The following is a 19295-nucleotide window of genomic DNA, read 5'->3' as shown; positions in this document are numbered from 1 at the left end:
TCCAACATAATTCAGATCATGGCTGAGCTTTACGGAGATGAGCAGTCAGGAAATCAGGTGGCCCAGCTGAAACTCTGGCTAGCTGTTGTGGATCTCAAGAGTGAGAGTGGGCCGTCGTTGGCCAATCAGTTAGAAGAGGCAGTTCGGAATTGTCACACGCGTGGAAGCAGAGGGAGTGTGCAAGGGCACTTCACCGCTAGTGTGGGTGCTTGGACAAATATTACCTGAAAAGCTGACAGATCAAGCAGAGCAAAGCTATTGAAGAAGCGTAAACTCTGGAGAGCCACTTGGATGGTGTTTGCCGTGAAACTCTCCTTGGGGCTGGTCACGCTCAGGTCTACGAGGGTGCCGTGGAAGAGGACGCAGTACAGCATGTGCAGGACGCCCACCAGGTCTGTGGCCTCGAAAGCTGCCGTCAGCCCCGTGGGATCCTGATGGGCATCAGCAAAGATGCTTCCTGACCTGCTGAAGAAAGGGGTACAAGATCATTCTGCAAGTCAACCAGAAGCTCTGCTTTTGCCGGCAGCAAAGTTTATTTCTGGCTAAAAAATGCAACAGAGAAACAACATCTAACAGAAGAGTCCAAACTGAGTGAAGACATGCCCTCCAGATGTTTCTGTACTAGAATTCCAGCAGTCACAACCAGCCTGGCCAATAGGGAGGCTCTTGGGAGTTGTTGTTCAGCAACGCTTGGAGATGATTTACCAAAATAAACTTCTGGACTTTTAAAACAGTGGAAGAACGATGGCCTTCTGAACGTGGTTTAAAAACACCCCTCGCCAAAAGGCGATGTTAGTAAACAGGCAAGAGTGTGTATGTGTGTGCGCGTTGCGTGTGTATATACACACAACACACAAACGCATATATTGCCACTCTCTCTCGAGATTCACACTTTTTGAGACAAGTTATGCCACTTTGTTCTTATCCTTATCCATGAGATAAATAACCCCCACAACCTGATGGTAGCACAGCTCAGAAGTGATACTGAAGCGACTTAATAAAATCTATTTATTTTATTTAATAAAATAGAGTCCAGGCAGTGGTTGGAAAATTGGGGGTCAATTCTACTCCAGGGTTTAGATGCATCCCTCTGCTTGGCCCATCGAGCTCATGGAATTCAAATTCAAAGCTCTTTCTTGCAGCGGGTGGGGCATTCCACAACCCACACAGAATTCTTCCCTGCGAAGAGCTAGCTATGGATTAAAACAACAGCAAACGCTAACAGGGATGTGACACCACAGAAGGTCCTTGTATCCTGGGGATTTCAGGGGAAACTCAACCTTTTTGAACCGCACCCAAGACCAACACGGGCTTAACCAAGCCCACCGCTTATCTCTCTAATGTGGTCCAAAAAAATCATTGAAACATGTTTGAAAAGGCTCGTGCCCCTTCCGGTAAATAAGTCAGCTGCACTCACGATAGGCTGCTGAATATATAAGTGACTGTCACAGGCATGTTCCCCTTTTGGGTGACTTACAGATGCTTTGGGGGACAGCAAAGCAGACAAAAAACCCACCACTATGGGTTTCCCACTTGTTTGTTCACCAAGCTTTATATTTTCACCGGCAGATTGCCGCATCTGCTGAATAGGACTCTCTTGGCAGTGGACAGCAGAACAACCCGATCTCAAGCTGCTGCTTCGATTTTATTGGCCACCAAGCAGCCAAACCAGACATTAACTTAATTAATGCAATAAAATACAGTACAGAGAAGTCTAGATCCCTCTGTATCCTTTCGACCCGACCTTTCTTTCTCTCCTTTTGCGCAAGGGAAAAAAAAACCCGTACCAGATTCCATCAACAGAGAGCCAACAGTTCCACCTCTGGATTGTATACTGACAGGGGTTCAACTCGTAGCTGTGTGTCTTGTAAGCGTGTGATTAGTGGGGTGAGACTTTTCTGCACCATCACAACTTTCCAATGACCTGTCATTTACCATCAGCCTATTTTATAGGCATCATCACAAAAATGTTATAAGATTTGATGTGAAACCATTTCGGAATGTTCTGACATCACCAATCCTTAGACGGGGCTCAGGAAGAAATATAGCCTCCAGTGCTGGCATCCGTTGTATAATTCATCATATTTTTTTCCAGGGCTCATAATAATAAACTCAACTCTTTTAACTTCACGGGGTTTGGGAAACAGGTTTCTGATCTGAAGTGCCGCAAGCCTAGCAACCCTGGGGCTGATGAGAAATGTAGAAGCCACCAACAAATCTTGAATGCTCCCAACCCCGCCCCACATGGAGAAAGCCAAATTTCTGTTTCCTCTCAGCCATCCAGTAGGTGTTTGGAGTTAAAAGAATTAAAAGACTTAAGGATACGTGGAAAAGTGGAGAAGTAGGAATGACCTTTCTGAAGGGTGAGACTTCCTTTGCAGATCCAAACAAGCAGATCCAAACATGGATGGACGGATGGAGAGAGATAACTTGTAGTTGTTCCAAAGAGTTTGGAGCAACAGGCATGGTCTTCCCCCAGGGCATTTCCTTTTACAACAACTCTGTGAAGCCCAAGCAGGCATGACTGAGCTATAAATAAGGTTCTTGCATGGCAGAAGTTTAGCACAGGGCCTAATGTTTTTAAGTGCATCACATATTTATTATTAACTAATACTAAAGAATCACTTTGAAAGAAAAAAAACAAACTCCCTGGTTAAATCAGTATTAAGACCCTGCCAGTGCAAGAAGAAAAATGGCTATGCACATTTCACCCAGCTAGTGTCCTTCTATGCAAATCTCTATGGTGTGAGTAGACCTTGGAATGTAAGCTGCGCGATTAGCGGGGATGGCCTCCCCCATATGCAATGGTACAACTGTTTTTTATGAAGGCTGCTGTAGGAATACAGTTCATAAGCCTTCATCAAAAAAGTCTAAAATCTAAATGGTTTGCAGCAGACATCCCTTTCTATATTTTCGGGGGGGGGTTTCCCCCTGATTTTCTGTTCGTTCTTACACTTTTTCCTCAATGTCTGCTTTTTTGCACCGTTCTGGGATCCTGAAGTTTTGAGCGACTTGCTTCCCAGTTTAGTTTTCCTTTGAGGCTCCCTCTGCTTCTTCTAAGGCCCCAACAAGGAATCGAGCTAAGAGATTCGTCTGGTGTCTTTGCGCCCCACCACTTGTGGCTTACCCAGGCTGCCTGCGGCAGAGACACACGCCCAGGCCTCAGTCTCTTCCAACCTGTCATTCCAGACATGCCTTTCAAAGCAAATATTTTTGCAGTGGCTTAAGGGGTCGCATTTCAGGGCTACTCTTCTCCACGTTGGGAAGTTAGGACATCTGCGCTTGCAAAACGGGCTTTGCTTTTCTCATGCAAAGACAACCATCAGACAAAATGACAGCTAAAAACACCTCCACCACCACCACCACTTGCCTGCCATTGACAGTGAAACACAGCTGACACATTCCATGCAAGGCTGCTGTGGAGTTCTGCAAGAAAGCAGCTGTTTTGGGTGTTTCATCAATTGGGCCTTGGATAGAGAGAAAGCAGCAGCTCAGCTTTTCAATTAATCCAATGTTCACCATGTAGCTAGCGAAGGAGGAGAAAGAAGAAGACAAAAAAATGTCATCAGTGCAGGTCATCTTCTCTCTATGGCTCAATCCTGCCCCATTCATATATCAACTTCATATCATCATCATCATCATCATCATCCCAAATCAATCCATTGCAAGATGAAGGCCTCATTGAAGGTAATGGACCATAATGTACCATGCTGATCCAGTGAGGGCTGATAGATAGAAGTTTTTCAGCTTCTCAGTCAAGGGCTGAAAGAAGGTGACTGGCCCAAAATCACCCAGTCAGCTTCTCTGACTTAGGGAGGACTAAAACCTGGGGCTCCCTACTCTAGTTTAGCATTTTAACCACTACCAATGGCATCCATCCATCCATCCATCCATCCATCCATCCATCCATCCATCCATCCATCCATCCAGCCAGCCAGCCAGCCAGCCAGCCAGCCAGCCAGCCAGCCAGCCAGCCATTCATGCACACATATTCACAGTAGTTTAGTTTAGAGAAGCCAGCTTGGTGTAGTGGTTAATGTGCTGGCCTAGAACCCAGAAGATTCTGAGTTCCAGGCCCTTCCTTAGGCATGGAAGCTGGTAGGGTGACTTTGGGCCATTCACTCTCTCCTAGCCCAATCCACCTCACAGGGTTGTTGGCGTAGGAAAAAAATAGGAGATAAGAGTATTAGGTCTGTTTGCTGCCTTGAGTTGACCAATGTATATAAAAAAGGCAGGATAGCAGTGTAATATTTTAGTATTTTTTTTCATAAGGTTGTTTTATAATTTAGAGAATTAGTTTTAAGCATTTAAACGTTTTAGTATTATTTGTATTTATACTGTATTTTAATTTGGTCCAGTTTATTACAATCAATTATCTAGAAAGTAAATGTTTATGTATCTTAACCTAAGCTCTGTAAGCCTTTTAGAAAACTGTCTAAAATGCTGGACAGTGATTGTAATAAACATATCCAAATAAAAGTAAATATCAAGCTTAAATTAATTCAGATCAGTAGAAAATTGCCCATTATCAAATGCTGTTACTGTTGTTTGTATTGTAACCAATACACCTTCATGTAGGTACATTCCTATATTTCAAGACAAATGAAATATCTTCCTTTGTTTTTGAATAAATATAGTTTGACCACAGCTAAAGATTAATACTAACTTTTTCTCTCTGCTACTTTTTAGCATAAGCAAAATCATGGAGAACACGAAGGCTGAAAGGTGCAACAGACAGACATAATCTCATGATAATATAACTCAAACTCTATTAGCAATACTGGCTCTATATGGAATTAGATGTTGGGTTTTTTGGACATTTGCTTGGTTTGGTTGGCAAAAAATCCCCATTTTTTTTGCCAGCAGAAATAAGCATACATGCTTAATAGGTTTGTAATATCTATTTGTAATATGCACAGATTTTCCAAATCCATGCAATAAATACTTGATAAAGCAATTAGGAAGAGAATAGCTATAGCTAATTGGGGGACTTCTTTGTCTGAAGATTTCTTCCAATCATCCAACTTTGTCATCAACATGCCTTTCATTCCTTCCTGAGAATCAGATTCTTGAAATTTTCTCAAGTGGAAAGCCAAGTTTAATTCTTAGGCACCACCTGGGCTGGGAGAACATCCATGTGCTTGGTCTAGTCAGTGTCAAATATCTGCTGGGTAAAAATATCAATAAGTAACCTCTGAACTGGAAAACGCAACAGTCTGAAATTTCACACTAATTGAAAAACCTGTTTGGAAAGAGGAGGAATACACACCAACTGTGGAAGTGTGTCACCTTCTTATAGTAGTGTTACTCTTCCATATAAATGAGTTGCATGTTGGACTAGATGCTGATATGAGTTTAAGAGCTTAGCACCCCTAGGTTTAGCCCTAGAAAGATTTATACGATCTGTAGCAGCGCAAAACAAATTAGACAGGAGACTAGAAAACAGGAATGGGCACACCACTTTCACGTGTGATTGTCTGCAAGAGTGTCCTGACCAATTTCTGCACAAATCTGCAATTTAAAAAAAAATTGCAGAAATTCATCTTTGAATATAGATTGTTGAATTCATTAAAAAAAAAAAGAAAAGGCAGTTCCGAATGCATTCGCTGTTAAAAGTAAGAAGGCACATTTTATGAACGTATTTTGAAATATGAATGAAGTCACCATCATCAAACTTTTGCAAAATCTGAAGGACAACTTTCTGAGTTTGTCCAGAAAGGGAGAGTCCAGTCTGGTTCCTCTAGAACAGTATTTCTCAACCTTGGTCACTTGAAGATGTGTGGACTTCAACTCCCAGAATTCCCCAGCCAGCCATGCTGGCTGGGGAATTCTGGGAGTTGAGGTCCACACATCTTCAAGTGGCCAAGGTTGAGAAATACTGCTCTAGAATGAAAAACCAAAGAAAGACCTGGAATATCCCTGGCAGGAAACCATACTGATTGAGCCCACTGGTCCTCTAATAGGTTGCTTGATGAAGTTGTGGCCTGAACCCAGGACCTATTCTTTCCCTCCCACTGAGACACAATCTTTACTTTTAGTCTGTTTACTTCTGATGGACATCCTCTGTCCTGTCTGAAACCAATGACTGAAGGACCAGCTTGTTGTAGAACTCGCCGTAAGAGGGCTTTTTTACATAGTGGCTTATCAGAGGCTAATTTCAATTAACCATAAAGATCAAGGACTGCTTGATCCAATCAAGAACTGACTGTCTCTTAAAGGAGATGCAACTGTGAGTAACAAGAAAACAAGCGTGGACAGCAGGGAGCCAAGAGTGTGCAGCTCATTCTAATTAAGGCCACTGGAAATTCATTTTGTGTAACAACTTGGAAGGTACAGGACATGCATTACAGGTTAGAATAACTTTGCTAGACACAGAGGCTTCAAGGAGAGAATGCTGATGAGCGATTTAAAATCCAAGAGAAGTCCAACTCTTTTTTGCTTCGTTCTGGATGTTTTTTTGATACATGTTTTTAATTGGGCAACGTGAACAAGGTGACCCTTATTTTTCAGCATTATTTGGAAGAATGTTCTTTAGGGTTCTGTTTCGATTTGGGATTTGGAGTGTAGGCTGGAAGGCCAATGGATCTAATTCAAGAAGATGGGTCAGGGTTCAGAGGTTCACTTTCTGGCATCTTCAATTAAAAGGATCTCAGTTAGTAGATTCAGAAAGAGAGGTTAGGATTCGAGCTTGGAGATCTACCAAAAGTTATAGTATGGACTACTCAGCAGTATGGACTGATTGCCTGGCAGGATATGAGAACTCCTAATTTGTCTCCTACATTTATACACTGTGTTTCTGCTCACAGACCTCAATACAGCACATCTAAAATAAAGGCCTGTTATTTAATAAACACAGGGGAAAAGGGACAAGGAGGGAAGAGCTAATTCAGGGACTGTGGTCACTGCAGATGCTTCTGAGGAGCTAAATGATACAGGTAATGTATCATGAGGTCTCACCTCAGCCAAAGGATGGGCCTTTTGTCTTCTGTGATGAGAAGGGAGGAATCAACAATCTGTTGGCCACAGCTTCACCAAAGGAGAAAACTGTCTTGTTCTCAGCTCTCCTTCAAACGAAGGCTGATGATATAGCCATGGATAAAACACTTCCAAGAGAGGAGGTGGCAAATGGTCCCAACAGTCTTATGAAGGACTTCATTTGCCCAATCTTCTCCAACGTAGTACCTTCCAAAAGGGTTGGGACAACAACTCAAGAATACCAAAACAGCTCAACCAATGGAATTCTGGGCATTGTAGTCACAACCCCTCTGGAAGGCACTCGATTGGGGAGGTTGGAATAAAGACACATGTTAGGGACAACGGATTGGTCTCTTACCTGATTAGATCTTGTATCCTGTTGTTAAAAACTTCAGCTTGTGAGGTCTTGTTTTTCATTTCTTGAATCAATTTTGGTGCACAGATCTGGTTATTACTGTTAGGTACACTGGACATCAGACATCCAAACACCACAGCCAAGATTCTTAGCACTCCAGTTATTAGACCTTCAAAGACTTGTTTGTTAATTGCTCTTCCTGAGGTAGCATTATGATCATCTGGGACATATACCTACACACAAGTACAATACAGCACAGAATAAATCTACCTCAACACACACACAATGTTCAGAATGTTCCCCTCCATTATTTTGCCAATAAATTAGACCTCATCCTTAAATTATAACTTTCATAACAACAGAGCATTTTCTTTTCCACTGTTTGAGCTTTTGATAGTTAAAACATTCTGCAACTTCCTCAGCTTAATGTCAACTAACCCCCTGAGAACTTGTCCTATTCTTTGCCGCCTTTTTGTTTATCCAATTTCTTATGATTATATACCAATTAATTTGACTTGACTATAACAACCCTCTCTAGGTGTATGGCTTACACACAGAAACAATTCAGCTCACAAATGATCAGGAATGAATTACTGTACAAGCTTCCATATGTAACTTTTCTTTAAGTTGATCCAATGGAGTAGGATTTGTTCAAAGCAAAGTTCCTGGATGATTAAGATGGGGGATTCTCCTGTATTTTCAAAAACCTTATTTTAACATTTCCTACTAAATGTCTGCTTTTTTGTGTATCTTGTTGGCCAACCTCTGAACATGCTCAAGGGATTAGATTAAATCAAGCCAAGGAAAAAAAGCAGGGTTAAGTATTTCCTCTTCCGGTTGGTTGGCCTTCCCTCTTACTCTCTTCACCCTTGTTTATTCAGTAGTGCTTCAGTTGTGAAATCTGCAAAGGTGGCTTTAGGCATGGCTTGAGTTCTGGAGGTGGTTTCTTCTTCACATGGACCAGTCCAGCTAGAAGCTGCGGCTGAATCTAGGCTTAGATTAGAAGCCTAATTCTAGTACTGACAGATGTTAAGCCTATTCCTCTGGGAACTTTAGGCTAGCATCTGCTGATGTTGACGTAGAGGATTTGTGGCTGAACTTGGAGAATCAGTTGCTATTTGATGTGCACTGCTTAAACATATAAAAGGAGGCACTCCAAGTTGAGTTGCATCTAGAAGGCTTTGGAATGCTAAGGCATGGGTGGAGAACAATTCTCCCTTCTCTTACATTTGGGCTCAACCAGTGGAAACTGACTGGGGAGAGATGCAGAACAGAAAAGATGTACTCAGGAATTCTCTGATTCTAGAATTCTAGAACAGAAAAAAACAATTTTGCATCCAAATTGGTGATGGCTGAGATGGATTTAGAAGGGGTTAAGTGAATTCAGATGGAAACATAGCCTTCTCAATGGCAACTGGACATAACAGCTAAATGGAAGCTGCATGCTACTGAATGCTACTTAGTTTTTGCCCTAGCTCCACACACTTTATTATCCTGACCCCACCTACTTTTTTTGAGAATGTGATCTCCAGCATGTCTCTCAAAGCCCAGGGGTCTTCCCCTGAAAAATACAGTGCACCTTGGCTTCTCTAATAGGTAGGGATGTTCTTACAGTTTTTATAATGATTGTCTTAATATCTTCTCCTGACAGTCTGCCATATTTAAATAGTGATTGTAATAATCAGGATAAATGAATAATATCTCAGCAGTAGGCTTTCAGTCTAATCCAGAGAAGGTGGTCCAACTGGGAAAGACTCAATGGAACTGTAGCGTGAGTATCCAAAACACATAACTTTGCATTTTCAACCCAGACCTGAACGATAAAAGCCAATTTCACAATGATTTCACCGGGAAAGCCTTCATTTTAATTGCACAAGAGTGAGATCGTAAAATGCAGCTGTTGCATAGTTCAGCGCTGTATCCTTCTCGAGGGAATAGGGTAACACTTGGAGACAAAAAACAACATGCTCATTTTTTTTACATTATTGATTAGCTCTGTGCCTTGAGTTAGTACTTAAAATTCATTGTCATCATCTGTTCCTGGTGATCAGCCAAGTTAGGAAGTGAGAAGAAGACTTCAGCATCTTGTAGGGAGAAATAATATTCTCCTTACGTACATGATGCTGAACTGAAGAGTAGGCAAGCTGAAACTACTTGATAACCCTGGAAGAAAGAATATCATGTTACTTCCAGTAATTTAGACAAACCTGGGTTAATTCCTAGTGACTTTGATTGTCCAGTTGCATGGATGAATAGTTCTTCGGAGACAAACACCTCTTCAATGAACAAGTCAAATGCTACAATTTGGAAGCCAATTGCGGTATTTCCTTAAGAGGCCAACAGTTCTTCTGTTGAACTCCCGAGTAGCAAAACTGGCCTGTTAAGAAACTACAGTAGAGCTATGGTTGGATGTAGCTAGCTTAAATCAGCATTGAAGGGTGATGGTTATTGGCCAATGGATGCCACTCCATCTCTTCAAGCTGGGCCCAAGGAGAAAACATTGGATAATATGAACAAGTGAACAAAGAATCACAGTTGGAGGGTTACTGAAGGCTGGAAGGAAGAAGAGGGTGCTTATTTTTAGGAAACAGATACTGTCTGACAGACTAGTCCTGTATAGATCCTCCTAGTTCTTTGATCTTGACAGTAAACAGGAAGTCCTATTACAGGTAGTAGGAGGAGAACGTTTAAGGGAATTTCTTATTATCACGCTCTTTCTTCCCAATATCCTTCAGAGGCTGTTTGTTGAATGCCCGCCTCTTTGAGGGAGTGGGAAAGTGGAGAACAATGACATATTTCGAACGGTGCTTCTATGCAATAGAGAAATGCATTCTTTTGGCATTAGCATGAACCAACCTGTTGAGAGAAAGCAACTGCACAGGAAAAAAATCCTCACCCACACACCCACTATTTCACGTTCTAGTTTTAGACACTGATTTCTCTGGAAGCATTTTTTAAAAACCAGGCTCTAAAGCAGCCTCCCTTACTTATGAGCTGCTCCAAATCTATTGCACTATAACGCCCATCATTCCCAGCCAACAGGGAGATCTGGAGAACACCAGCTTTGGGGAAGGCTGAGCCAGAAGCTTGTTGCTTAGATGCACTGCTTGTCTCGCCTCTTCCAGACACAGCTCAGCTTCGACTCAATGGGGAAGGAGCCCCAGGTTCCAAAAGTTTGAAAAAAGCAAGAACTGGAACAAGTGAGTATCCTGGGCTTGCAACATCTGGAATAAACATATGTGCACCCACCCTTAAGCCTTGCATGTGAATTTATGACAGATGGAAGCACTGAGCAGAAATACTAGGCTGCTTTTAAAAATATGTATCCCCAGCTTTATACCTTAAGAATCTTTAGACTGCCGCCACAGGTAATGTTTTGTGACTACCTTTCTTCTTAAAAGCCAAGTCTGCGTCTACGGAGGATGCCCTGGGGGGACGTCTTGTACACCTTAGGCAGTTATCTCCCATCGTGGCTGAACCCCTATTGTCATAATCAGAGGGACTCCTGCGGTGTCTGCAGACACAAAGGCCCCAGGCCTGTCTGAACAGAAACCCATTTGTTGAAAATGGGCACTTTGGGAGAGAATGTGCGGCGAAGACGCCTGCTCCTCTCTTTGCACAAAGCAGAACAATTAAACAGGGAGGCTGGGAGCTGCTTCCGCAGGTGGGTGGTCTTCCGAGGTCAGGGTTGAGGCCAAACCCGGAGTCGTGGAAGGGAAGATAAAGCTAGTGGTCTTACCTGGCGGGGCGGTGGCAGTGAGGACTAAACAGAACTTTTAGCTCCCAGCCCTGCAGAATTAAAGAAATGTATGTGTGTAGGGGAGGGGAGGGGAGGGGAGGGGAGGGGAGGGGAGCAGTAAGGACTCTTCAAGCAAGCCATGTTTCTCAAAACGTTTAAGCACGACTCCGATTATAAAGCAAATTTCCATAATGGGTTTCTACCAGGAATTTGATACGTGCACCTCTAGCTCCAGAGTTAATTTAAGTTACCAAAGTCGGGGGGGGGGGGACTTCCAAAGGGTGGAGTTTGCTAAGGGAAAAATTGAAAAAAAGAGAAGGAGAGAGAGAGAGAGAAGGGTCAGAGGCTGCCTGTGTTTGCAACAGAGCAGTTTAATTCTGTCAATGGCCAGCAATCCACTTGTTTCATTAACAGTGACTGCTCAAAAATATATACACGTGGCCCTTTCAATGGTACTTGCAATCTGAAAAAGCACAGAAACCAAATTCTGTGATTCAGTTAGAGCAAGAGACACAGTTGAGAAAATATGTTCACCAAAACGAGCCCCTCAAGTTAAAAATACTGTGCTGTGTCCAGCAGATTCTGGTTCAGATCCATGAAGTGCGGTGGTAGTAGTAATTTCAGGTCATTTAATTTTGTTTTTTTCATCCCAGCCTACCTCACAGGATGACTGTGAGGCTGAAACTAGGGATGAGAGGAACAATCATGCATGGTGGTCAAAGCTCCTTGTAAGAACAACAAGATTAAGAAATGAAGCAATGGGCAATTGATTACGCTGGCCACAAAGTCAGGGAATCTCCTCCCGTTAGTAGGAACAGTTCTAAAGAGCTTCAGAGAATCAGCCCATCAGACTTAAAATGTGAAAGCGGCTTGGTTCGCCCCCAGTTTGGAGTGACCTCCCATCCTGTGTGTAAAAGCAAGGGAAGCGAGAATCCAGATCTTCTCTTTCATTTTGATTCCTGGCTTAGGGTGGAAAAGGTGGTGGAATCTGTGAACTCCGAGCAGGCAGGAAAACACAGGGTGGGCGAGTAGAGGGGAGGAAGCACCTAAGTAGGTAAACACCTCTGATTCAGGTACAGAAACAGCTCAGATTCCTTGCCAGCTTGCTCAGCTTCTTATTTTTCCAACCCATTTGGAAACCCTCCTTTGATCTATTTGAGAGTGCCCGATTAAGAAATTAATCTCTCGTGGTCCACAAAGGTTATTTTAGCACACAAAAGAATGAGCATTCCTACACCGCATGTACTTTCTTCCGCCAACTTAAGGGACCCCTCCCCCCAAATAATGTATTTATTTTTTTCCAAGGTTCTTTGCCAGACTCATTTACAGGGTTCTCTTTAGGAGTTATGGGGGTGGGGAGGGCAGACGGGGGAAACTTCCCTGCAAAAAGTTAAGAAAGAGCAACGTTTGCTAAGCCCCAATCGCAAAATTGACGGCGGGTGCCAGGGCAGTTCCAGCTTGCAATTCCAAGTGGCAGCACAGTCCTCTCCTACGTTGGCTGGACTGTTCTGTGCAATGTGGAAGGAAAAAAAATACTACCAATTTTAGTGGGCTAGGTAATAATATCTAGTGCCAAAATATGAGGAATTCGGCGTCTCAGTTTTCACAGATCTGTTTCAACCGTGAACTGCAGTTATGAAAACTCTGGCACGTGTTCTGTGACGCTTTCTAAGGAAAGGCTGGAGGGAGACGTTTTCATGGTAGTAGCAAAAGCTACAACCCCTGTATGTGTCTTCTGTCCATCAAATACTGGGGGAATAAGTGCATCTACGTAAGCTCAGCGAGACATTACGCACAGAATCTGGGACAGAGACAACACTAAATGTGGAATTTTGGGGGGTTAAATTTGAATGATTGTTTCATACCCCCTGCTAAATATGGTAGTGTGTCAGAACTGAAAGGGCTTACTGCCAAAATAGAATTGATTTGGGGACTGGAACTGCCCCACCAACTGCCAGTTGGCCATCTCTGAACTGGGTTAACCCCATTTTGGAGATAGATTTTGTGCTTGGCGCTGTTTCAGAAACATTTCACCCTTACTAAGAAGGGAATTTGCCATAAGGAACTTCTCTGGGGCTTTTCGGCTACCACAAGTGGGCTTCAAGCCAGGGATGTGCTGCCTCCAAAACTCAAACTCCCACTTGAGAACTCTAAAGCTGGTAGGAGGTGAATTCCTTAATCTGGGAATGTGACAAAAAACGGGTCATCTGCAACTGCGATGGAGACAAAGGCAAGAGATCTCAGAACTTGGCAAAAGACCCTCGCTTGGAACTTGGAAGAAATCTGCCTCCTTCTGGCCAAGCCAGGAAAAAAAAGTCATTTTTTTTGAAGCAGGAGCCAACAAAGAGAATGCACTGTTTATTAGGAGTGGGTTCAGCAACACACCGAACCCACTCCTAATCAAGGAGTCAAGGAGAAAATGGCAGAGGGTTGGCATCAAACGAATTAAACCCCCAAGGATTCTTTTGAATTGTCAACTGTACACACCAGGAACCTGCAAAAAGAAGAGGAGATGTTCCCAACTCTCTTGTGGTTTCCTAAGAACCAGAGTTCTAGAGGGTATTTTGTATACCCAAATTCCTTGGGGGAACAAACTGGAAAGAAACAGTGGCCATGAGACCACTGAGAAGCAGAATGTACAAGCCGTGTTCAGGTTCCATTTGTCTAGCTACATGGTATGCCCCTGGAGGACCCCACTTAAGTGTTTATCAATTGCCCTATGGTTCTTTGGCTCAAACAGGGTAGTGTGAATTATTTACGGCACGTACACAACTTTTCAATTAACCAACCACTGGCCTCTTGAAAACACCCCCCCACCATTTATAAGTAGCAATTCCAGACTAAATATCTCATGATGAGCAGGTCACTATGAATTAAAAATGAGTTCCTGATGAAATATTTAATGTCAGCTAAAATGAAGGGAAAAGTTTTTTTTCCCCATTAAAACCTATCTGTTTGGTAAATTTGATTTGCAAAACCTGCTCAGAGGTGCATTAAGGTATGAAATTTTAGCTTTTGAGAACAGCACCCTGTAGAACGCCAGACTGCTCTAACCTAGAATCAGTGTGAATCATATAAAAATCAGAGGATGGTTGATTTGCAGCTCATCTCTGCCCACTTAACATTTACCAATATCGCCTCTATAAGGTCACTTTCTCCCTGTTTGGGGTCTGATCCTGGAACTGAGCCCAACTGGGAAAAAAAGCAATGGTGAGGAAAGGATATTTTGGGGAGGTAAGTAGTGGATGTAAGTTGGATTTAAGGTCTTTTATCCACATATCCTTTTTCAGAGCTGGCATTAGATACTAGAGAACCATCAGAGCCTCTTGCTTGATGTCTGCCCCAAGACTCCTTCCTTCTCTTGTTTTTCCCCTGGGCTGGTACTTTAAGTACTCTAAAGTAGGGAGATGTAGAAATCCATTTAATTTTTCACAAAAAATGAACCACAGAGTAGCTTATATCCACTGTCACTTCCACTACAAGCAGGTAAGCTCCTGAGAATTAAAGGGCCAAAGGAGACATTGCGGAAATCTCCTGGAGCTGATTTAGAAGAATACATCTGTATAATGTATTATCTACTGGAGCCTTCCTCAAACCCCTGCCGTCCAGAAGTGAAGGACTGGAGAGGGGAGAAGATTTGGGGTGGAAGAAGAGAATCTTCCAGAGGGAATGGGGAGAAGCATTAGAGGAAAAAGTGGTTCCCTCTCGGGGTTTTTTTCTGGATGGGCATATTTTTATTTGGACTACAAGCCCCAGGGACAATGGTCAAGTTCTACCAGCTCATAACTGCACAAAACACTAATTGCATGAATAGGATTTTCACCACTGCCCCCAACTGGATGCTCAGAAACATCCCAGGATAACAACATCCAAAGCTGGAGACCAAATTTTTTGGGAGGCTGCATCTTCTTCCAAGGCAGGTTAAATCCCAAACTCACTTTAAGCCCAGATTTAAACAACTGCATCACATTGTTTAATGGTTTAACAATGGTTAAATGGTTTAACAATGGTTTTGTTCCCCCATATGATTCTCCAGCACTAGGATGTTAATAGCGTTAATTTAAACTTGAATTTTTTTACCTACCATTAACTGGTGCATCAATAGATCCGTTAAAAAAATAATCTTGTTGCTGAACAGAACATAGGTGCAATTTTCCACACAGTTATTGCAGGCCAGATGATAGGCGCTTATCGTACTACAGAGTGATCTAGGGGATAAAATGAAATTTTAATCATATTAAGGGAAAAAAATTCAGGCAAGATAATATATCTGTAATATGAAAATGCTTTGTTGCTGTGATATTTACAGTATGGCTGAGATGAAAACCAAGTTGAGTTAGAGACAGGAGAAAGGCAGACAGGGAAAAAACCCAACCCTTAATATTCCAAAAAATTATGATTCCAAATTAAAAAAAAACAATTAAAATATGTTGGAAATATTGGCTAGAAATTCTGGGAGTTGGCAGGTCCTAGGCACTGGGGATTGCTGGTATAAATCAACTGTGTGCTTGGTAGGTCCATAAGATCACAATGAGTCGCAAAGGGGATTGTCTGTTTTGTATGGCTCTACGTTGACTCATTTATCAATTACAGATAACTGGAATGGGATAAAGGTAATTGATGATCAGGAAAAGAAGCCATCTTAACATTTGGTTGCCTAAACAACCCTTTATTCTTTAAAACTATTACAGAAGGTTCAACGTCTACCCTGGGCCTATTTTCAGCTTGATTTTCTCTGGCAAGTATTACCCCAACCCACACTGGTTGTAGGATCACCAAATTGTATGCATCATATTAAAACACAGAGTTTAAATGCTGAAGTTTCTCAAACAACTTGTCTGTATTTCTGAATAAAGTGTGAACGTCCATCCAGAAAGGAATATTTGCTAAACTATATTAACAAACACTTTGGGACCTCCATCAAAGTAATTATTTCCCGTCCACATTTAAGAATGTTTATAAGAAATCTAGTATTAGACAGAGAGCTATCACTGGCTAACCTCCTTACAAAGATCATCAGGGACACTGAGAGATAAAAATCACTTTTTCTGCCTAATCGATGACACCCGGTTGGGAATAGTTCAGGAGGGAAAACCACATTTACAAATAAGGTGGGAGAATGCCTCGTGTAAGGAAAGAGGAAACAGGGAAGCAGAGCTCCTTATACAGAAACCAAGAGTGCTTCCTTCCACTGTAATCCTTGGGGACCCATTTACACTTCTTAAGAGCATGGAAAGAAAACCAAGAAAACCACGCTATTTGTCTTCTGCAAGGATGCACTTCTGTGGGACTTCACCAGGAGTCAGATGGCAGTCAAGCACAATGACATCAGCTTGTCAACCATGCAGTCCTTCTGCAAACTTAATTTTTGCTTTCACATATACTTTATGAAATACTTTCTAACCAGCTGTCTCCAGATGGAGTAGCCGATAGTGCCCATAATTCTCAGAAAATCAGGAATCTGGTAGCACCTTTTCCGACGAATACTGCATGTTTTATTAAAGGCATAAGCTTTCAGCTCATGAAAGCTTATGACTTTTAATAAAATTTGTTAGTTGGAAAAAGTGCTACCAGATTCTTGATTTTTTGCCATTAGAGACTAACACAGCTCTCTTCCTACTATAATTCTCAGAGAGCTGGGTGGGAACTTGATGATGTAAAAAGTGCCATCAGCTTCTTCGGCTGAAAAGGCAAATGTAATGTATAGGACGGTGGCTGATGGTGGTCCATAGTCTTATAGCTCCTGTCTCATTCTCTTGACGTTCCTGACCTTGAAGACTGAGAGCACCAAACATACAAGAATCTGGGAAGGGAAGGGAAGGGAAGGGAAGGGAAGGGAAGGGAAGGGAAGGGAAGGGAAGGGAAGGGAAGGGAAGGGAAGGGAAGGGAAGGGAAGGGAAGGGAAGGGAAGGGAAGGGAAGGGAAGGGAAGGGAAGGGAAGGGAAGGTTTCTCCTAGCATCCTCATCCTTTATCCTTAATTTTCCTGTGCTACGTAGCATCACGGTTCACACTTGGGACTCCGTGCCAGTTCCAAACTCACGCATTGTCAAGCGTAATACTTGTCCATCAAGCATGTACAGTGGTTCCAGGGATAAGTAAGCTTGAGGACTGCTTTTGAATTAAAAAACAAATGGGAGGACTAAGTAACTCACTGCCAAATTCCTGCTTGTTGGGATGACTTTTTGTAGCCAGACAAAAGGGGTCCTGGAGTCTCTGTTTTAATCTCACTGGGGATTAAGGAAATTTGTCTCTTTGTTTATGGGATTATAGGATATTGTAGCCTATTTGGAGCTTGTGAATCAGCAAGGGGGATGGTTAAATAATATTTTGCATCTCTAACAGCTTCCAACAAGCACCAACCTTGTTTACCTTTAAGAGAATTATCCATCAAGAATTTTGTAGGAAGAATCACCTTCTTTGTTTCACCAAATTATGAGTTTTGCTACTGGGTATTGCCTTTGAGGTGTTGGCCCCCACTCTGCTGTTGGCAGAGACGGTGCTATCACCAGACATCTGGGCCAACTGCCAGCCCTACCAGCAGAGAAGAGGGTCCACTGGAGGAAGACTTTGCCCTTTAGGCTTGGAATGCTTTTTATAATGATTTTTTTCCAATATATTAGTAGGTTGACTTGGATTTCTAAATAAATAAATAAACACACACACACACACACACACACACACACAATAATTTGATTTGTATATAACACTAGAGAGTTTCAGCTTGGAAGTTGAGAAATACATAAAATATTTATTAAAAATGCTCAATGAGTAGTAAGTTGTTGCTGCAGTAATCATTCAATATAATAATTATATAAGTGTTCTCCTTGATGCCCTGGAGCTGAATTGACATCAATATGTCCTGCATATAATCAATAATTGGGTCTGGAATAGTTTATTTTCAGCCAATCAGAGAAAATCAAGCTACAACATTTGCTAATAAACACGCGCTTCTCTCGACGAAACATACATATAAATTTAAAACAGATAAATAACACTTAAAACAAATTATGTCTACCTTTTTAAAATCAAGAATTAAGCTCCGACTGTTTATCTGATGTTTTATTATGTGCTTTTAAAACATCAGCTGATCTAAGTGTTTATTCCAGAACGCAGAGGATACTTAAGACTTTCAAAATGATTCTCCAGTGAGAATTTGATGAGACAACATTTCTGACTTCATGGTTTTCCACTGATTCTTCCCTCAGGGAATTATAATGTCAGGACTTGGGGAGATCTTCAACATTTGACGATCAGTAGACAGAAAAAAATCCACATAAACAGTGAATAAATTGATGCCACTTATTTTTCACAGCAACATGGTGGGACTTGAGAATTTGGGGTGGGGTGGGGTGGGGTGCTGGCTGCAGCAAGGGAGGAAGGGCGATACAAGCTTGTTAACTACAGTTGGCTATAATTAGAAAGTATTTAGAAGCATTCCTGGCACAGGTTCAGTTATACTGTTTTTAAAAATTCAGATTTGCAAATGTCAGGACTGGAGCAGGCCCCAGGAGGTTGAATGTGTTAAACGGCAGATTTAAGTCAGCAAAACTAATTTCTTTATTTTAATCTTATTAAAAAACCCCAACAGCTGTCAACTGTCACCGCTTTTTTCAAGGTTTCCGAGACAAGCATCAAATGGTTTATGTTTTCAAGCAGGTTTATTGTTTTTACTTGTAACATACCCACTTACAAAATTCCCTTTGCAATTTTGCTGGCTAATGGGAACTGTTATTACTTATTATTCAGAAACTTCCTCCCAACATCACCCCACCCAGATACCTAGAATAAAAAAAGGTTATGGTAGTACCTAAACCTACCATGATTGCTTGAGGATTGCTACTGAATTAAACCAAGCTTTAGCACCCCTAATCAGCTTTAGGAGCTGACGGCACAGCCTTCAACTGGACAACTTTGCACTGATCATAAATCCCAATAAAACGGCTTATTTTTTCTATAACAGGGGCTGCAACGAAATGATTGGAAGGCCAAACCACACCAGGTTTACGCGTATCACATTATTTGGCAAGAAGAAATTATCTCATGAACAGAAAAGCAGAGCTGAGTGGTGGAACATGTTTGCAAAGCAGCCCCCATCTTCGCTTTTTTGACCACGCTCTGCGGACACCCCTGATGGCAAATCTAATTTGTGCCTGAAAAGTTGCTTTGCAGAGCCTCCGCTTGGCTTTTATTCGAAGCCACTTGTTGGAGAGAGTTTATAAATCTGC

The 19295-nt window shown here is 42.1% G+C and overlaps 1 protein-coding gene across 1 annotated transcript in view; it reads right to left on the bottom strand.

Annotated features, from left to right (window-relative positions):
* Positions 1-19295, bottom strand: part of SCAPER (S-phase cyclin A associated protein in the ER) — a 98988-nt gene that overhangs the window by 14923 nt on the left and 64770 nt on the right. The window contains exons 25-28 of the mRNA XM_088148389.1: positions 15154-15277; positions 7334-7563; positions 3371-3526; positions 225-462 (exon numbers count right to left, since the gene is read on the bottom strand). Of these exons, the coding sequence (XP_088004515.1) occupies positions 225-462; positions 3371-3526; positions 7334-7563; positions 15154-15277 (748 nt within the window). The remainder of the gene's footprint in view (positions 1-224; positions 463-3370; positions 3527-7333; positions 7564-15153; positions 15278-19295) is intronic.

This window comes from Python bivittatus, unplaced genomic scaffold, assembly GCF_059951505.1.
Source record: "Python bivittatus isolate LINGU-HERP-01145 unplaced genomic scaffold, Pbiv_v1 ctg000530_np1212, whole genome shotgun sequence".
Classification (NCBI taxonomy): domain Eukaryota; kingdom Metazoa; phylum Chordata; class Lepidosauria; order Squamata; family Pythonidae; genus Python; species Python bivittatus.
The sequence above is the reverse complement of the archived record's forward strand: the minus strand, read 5'-3'. Positions and strand labels throughout refer to the sequence as shown.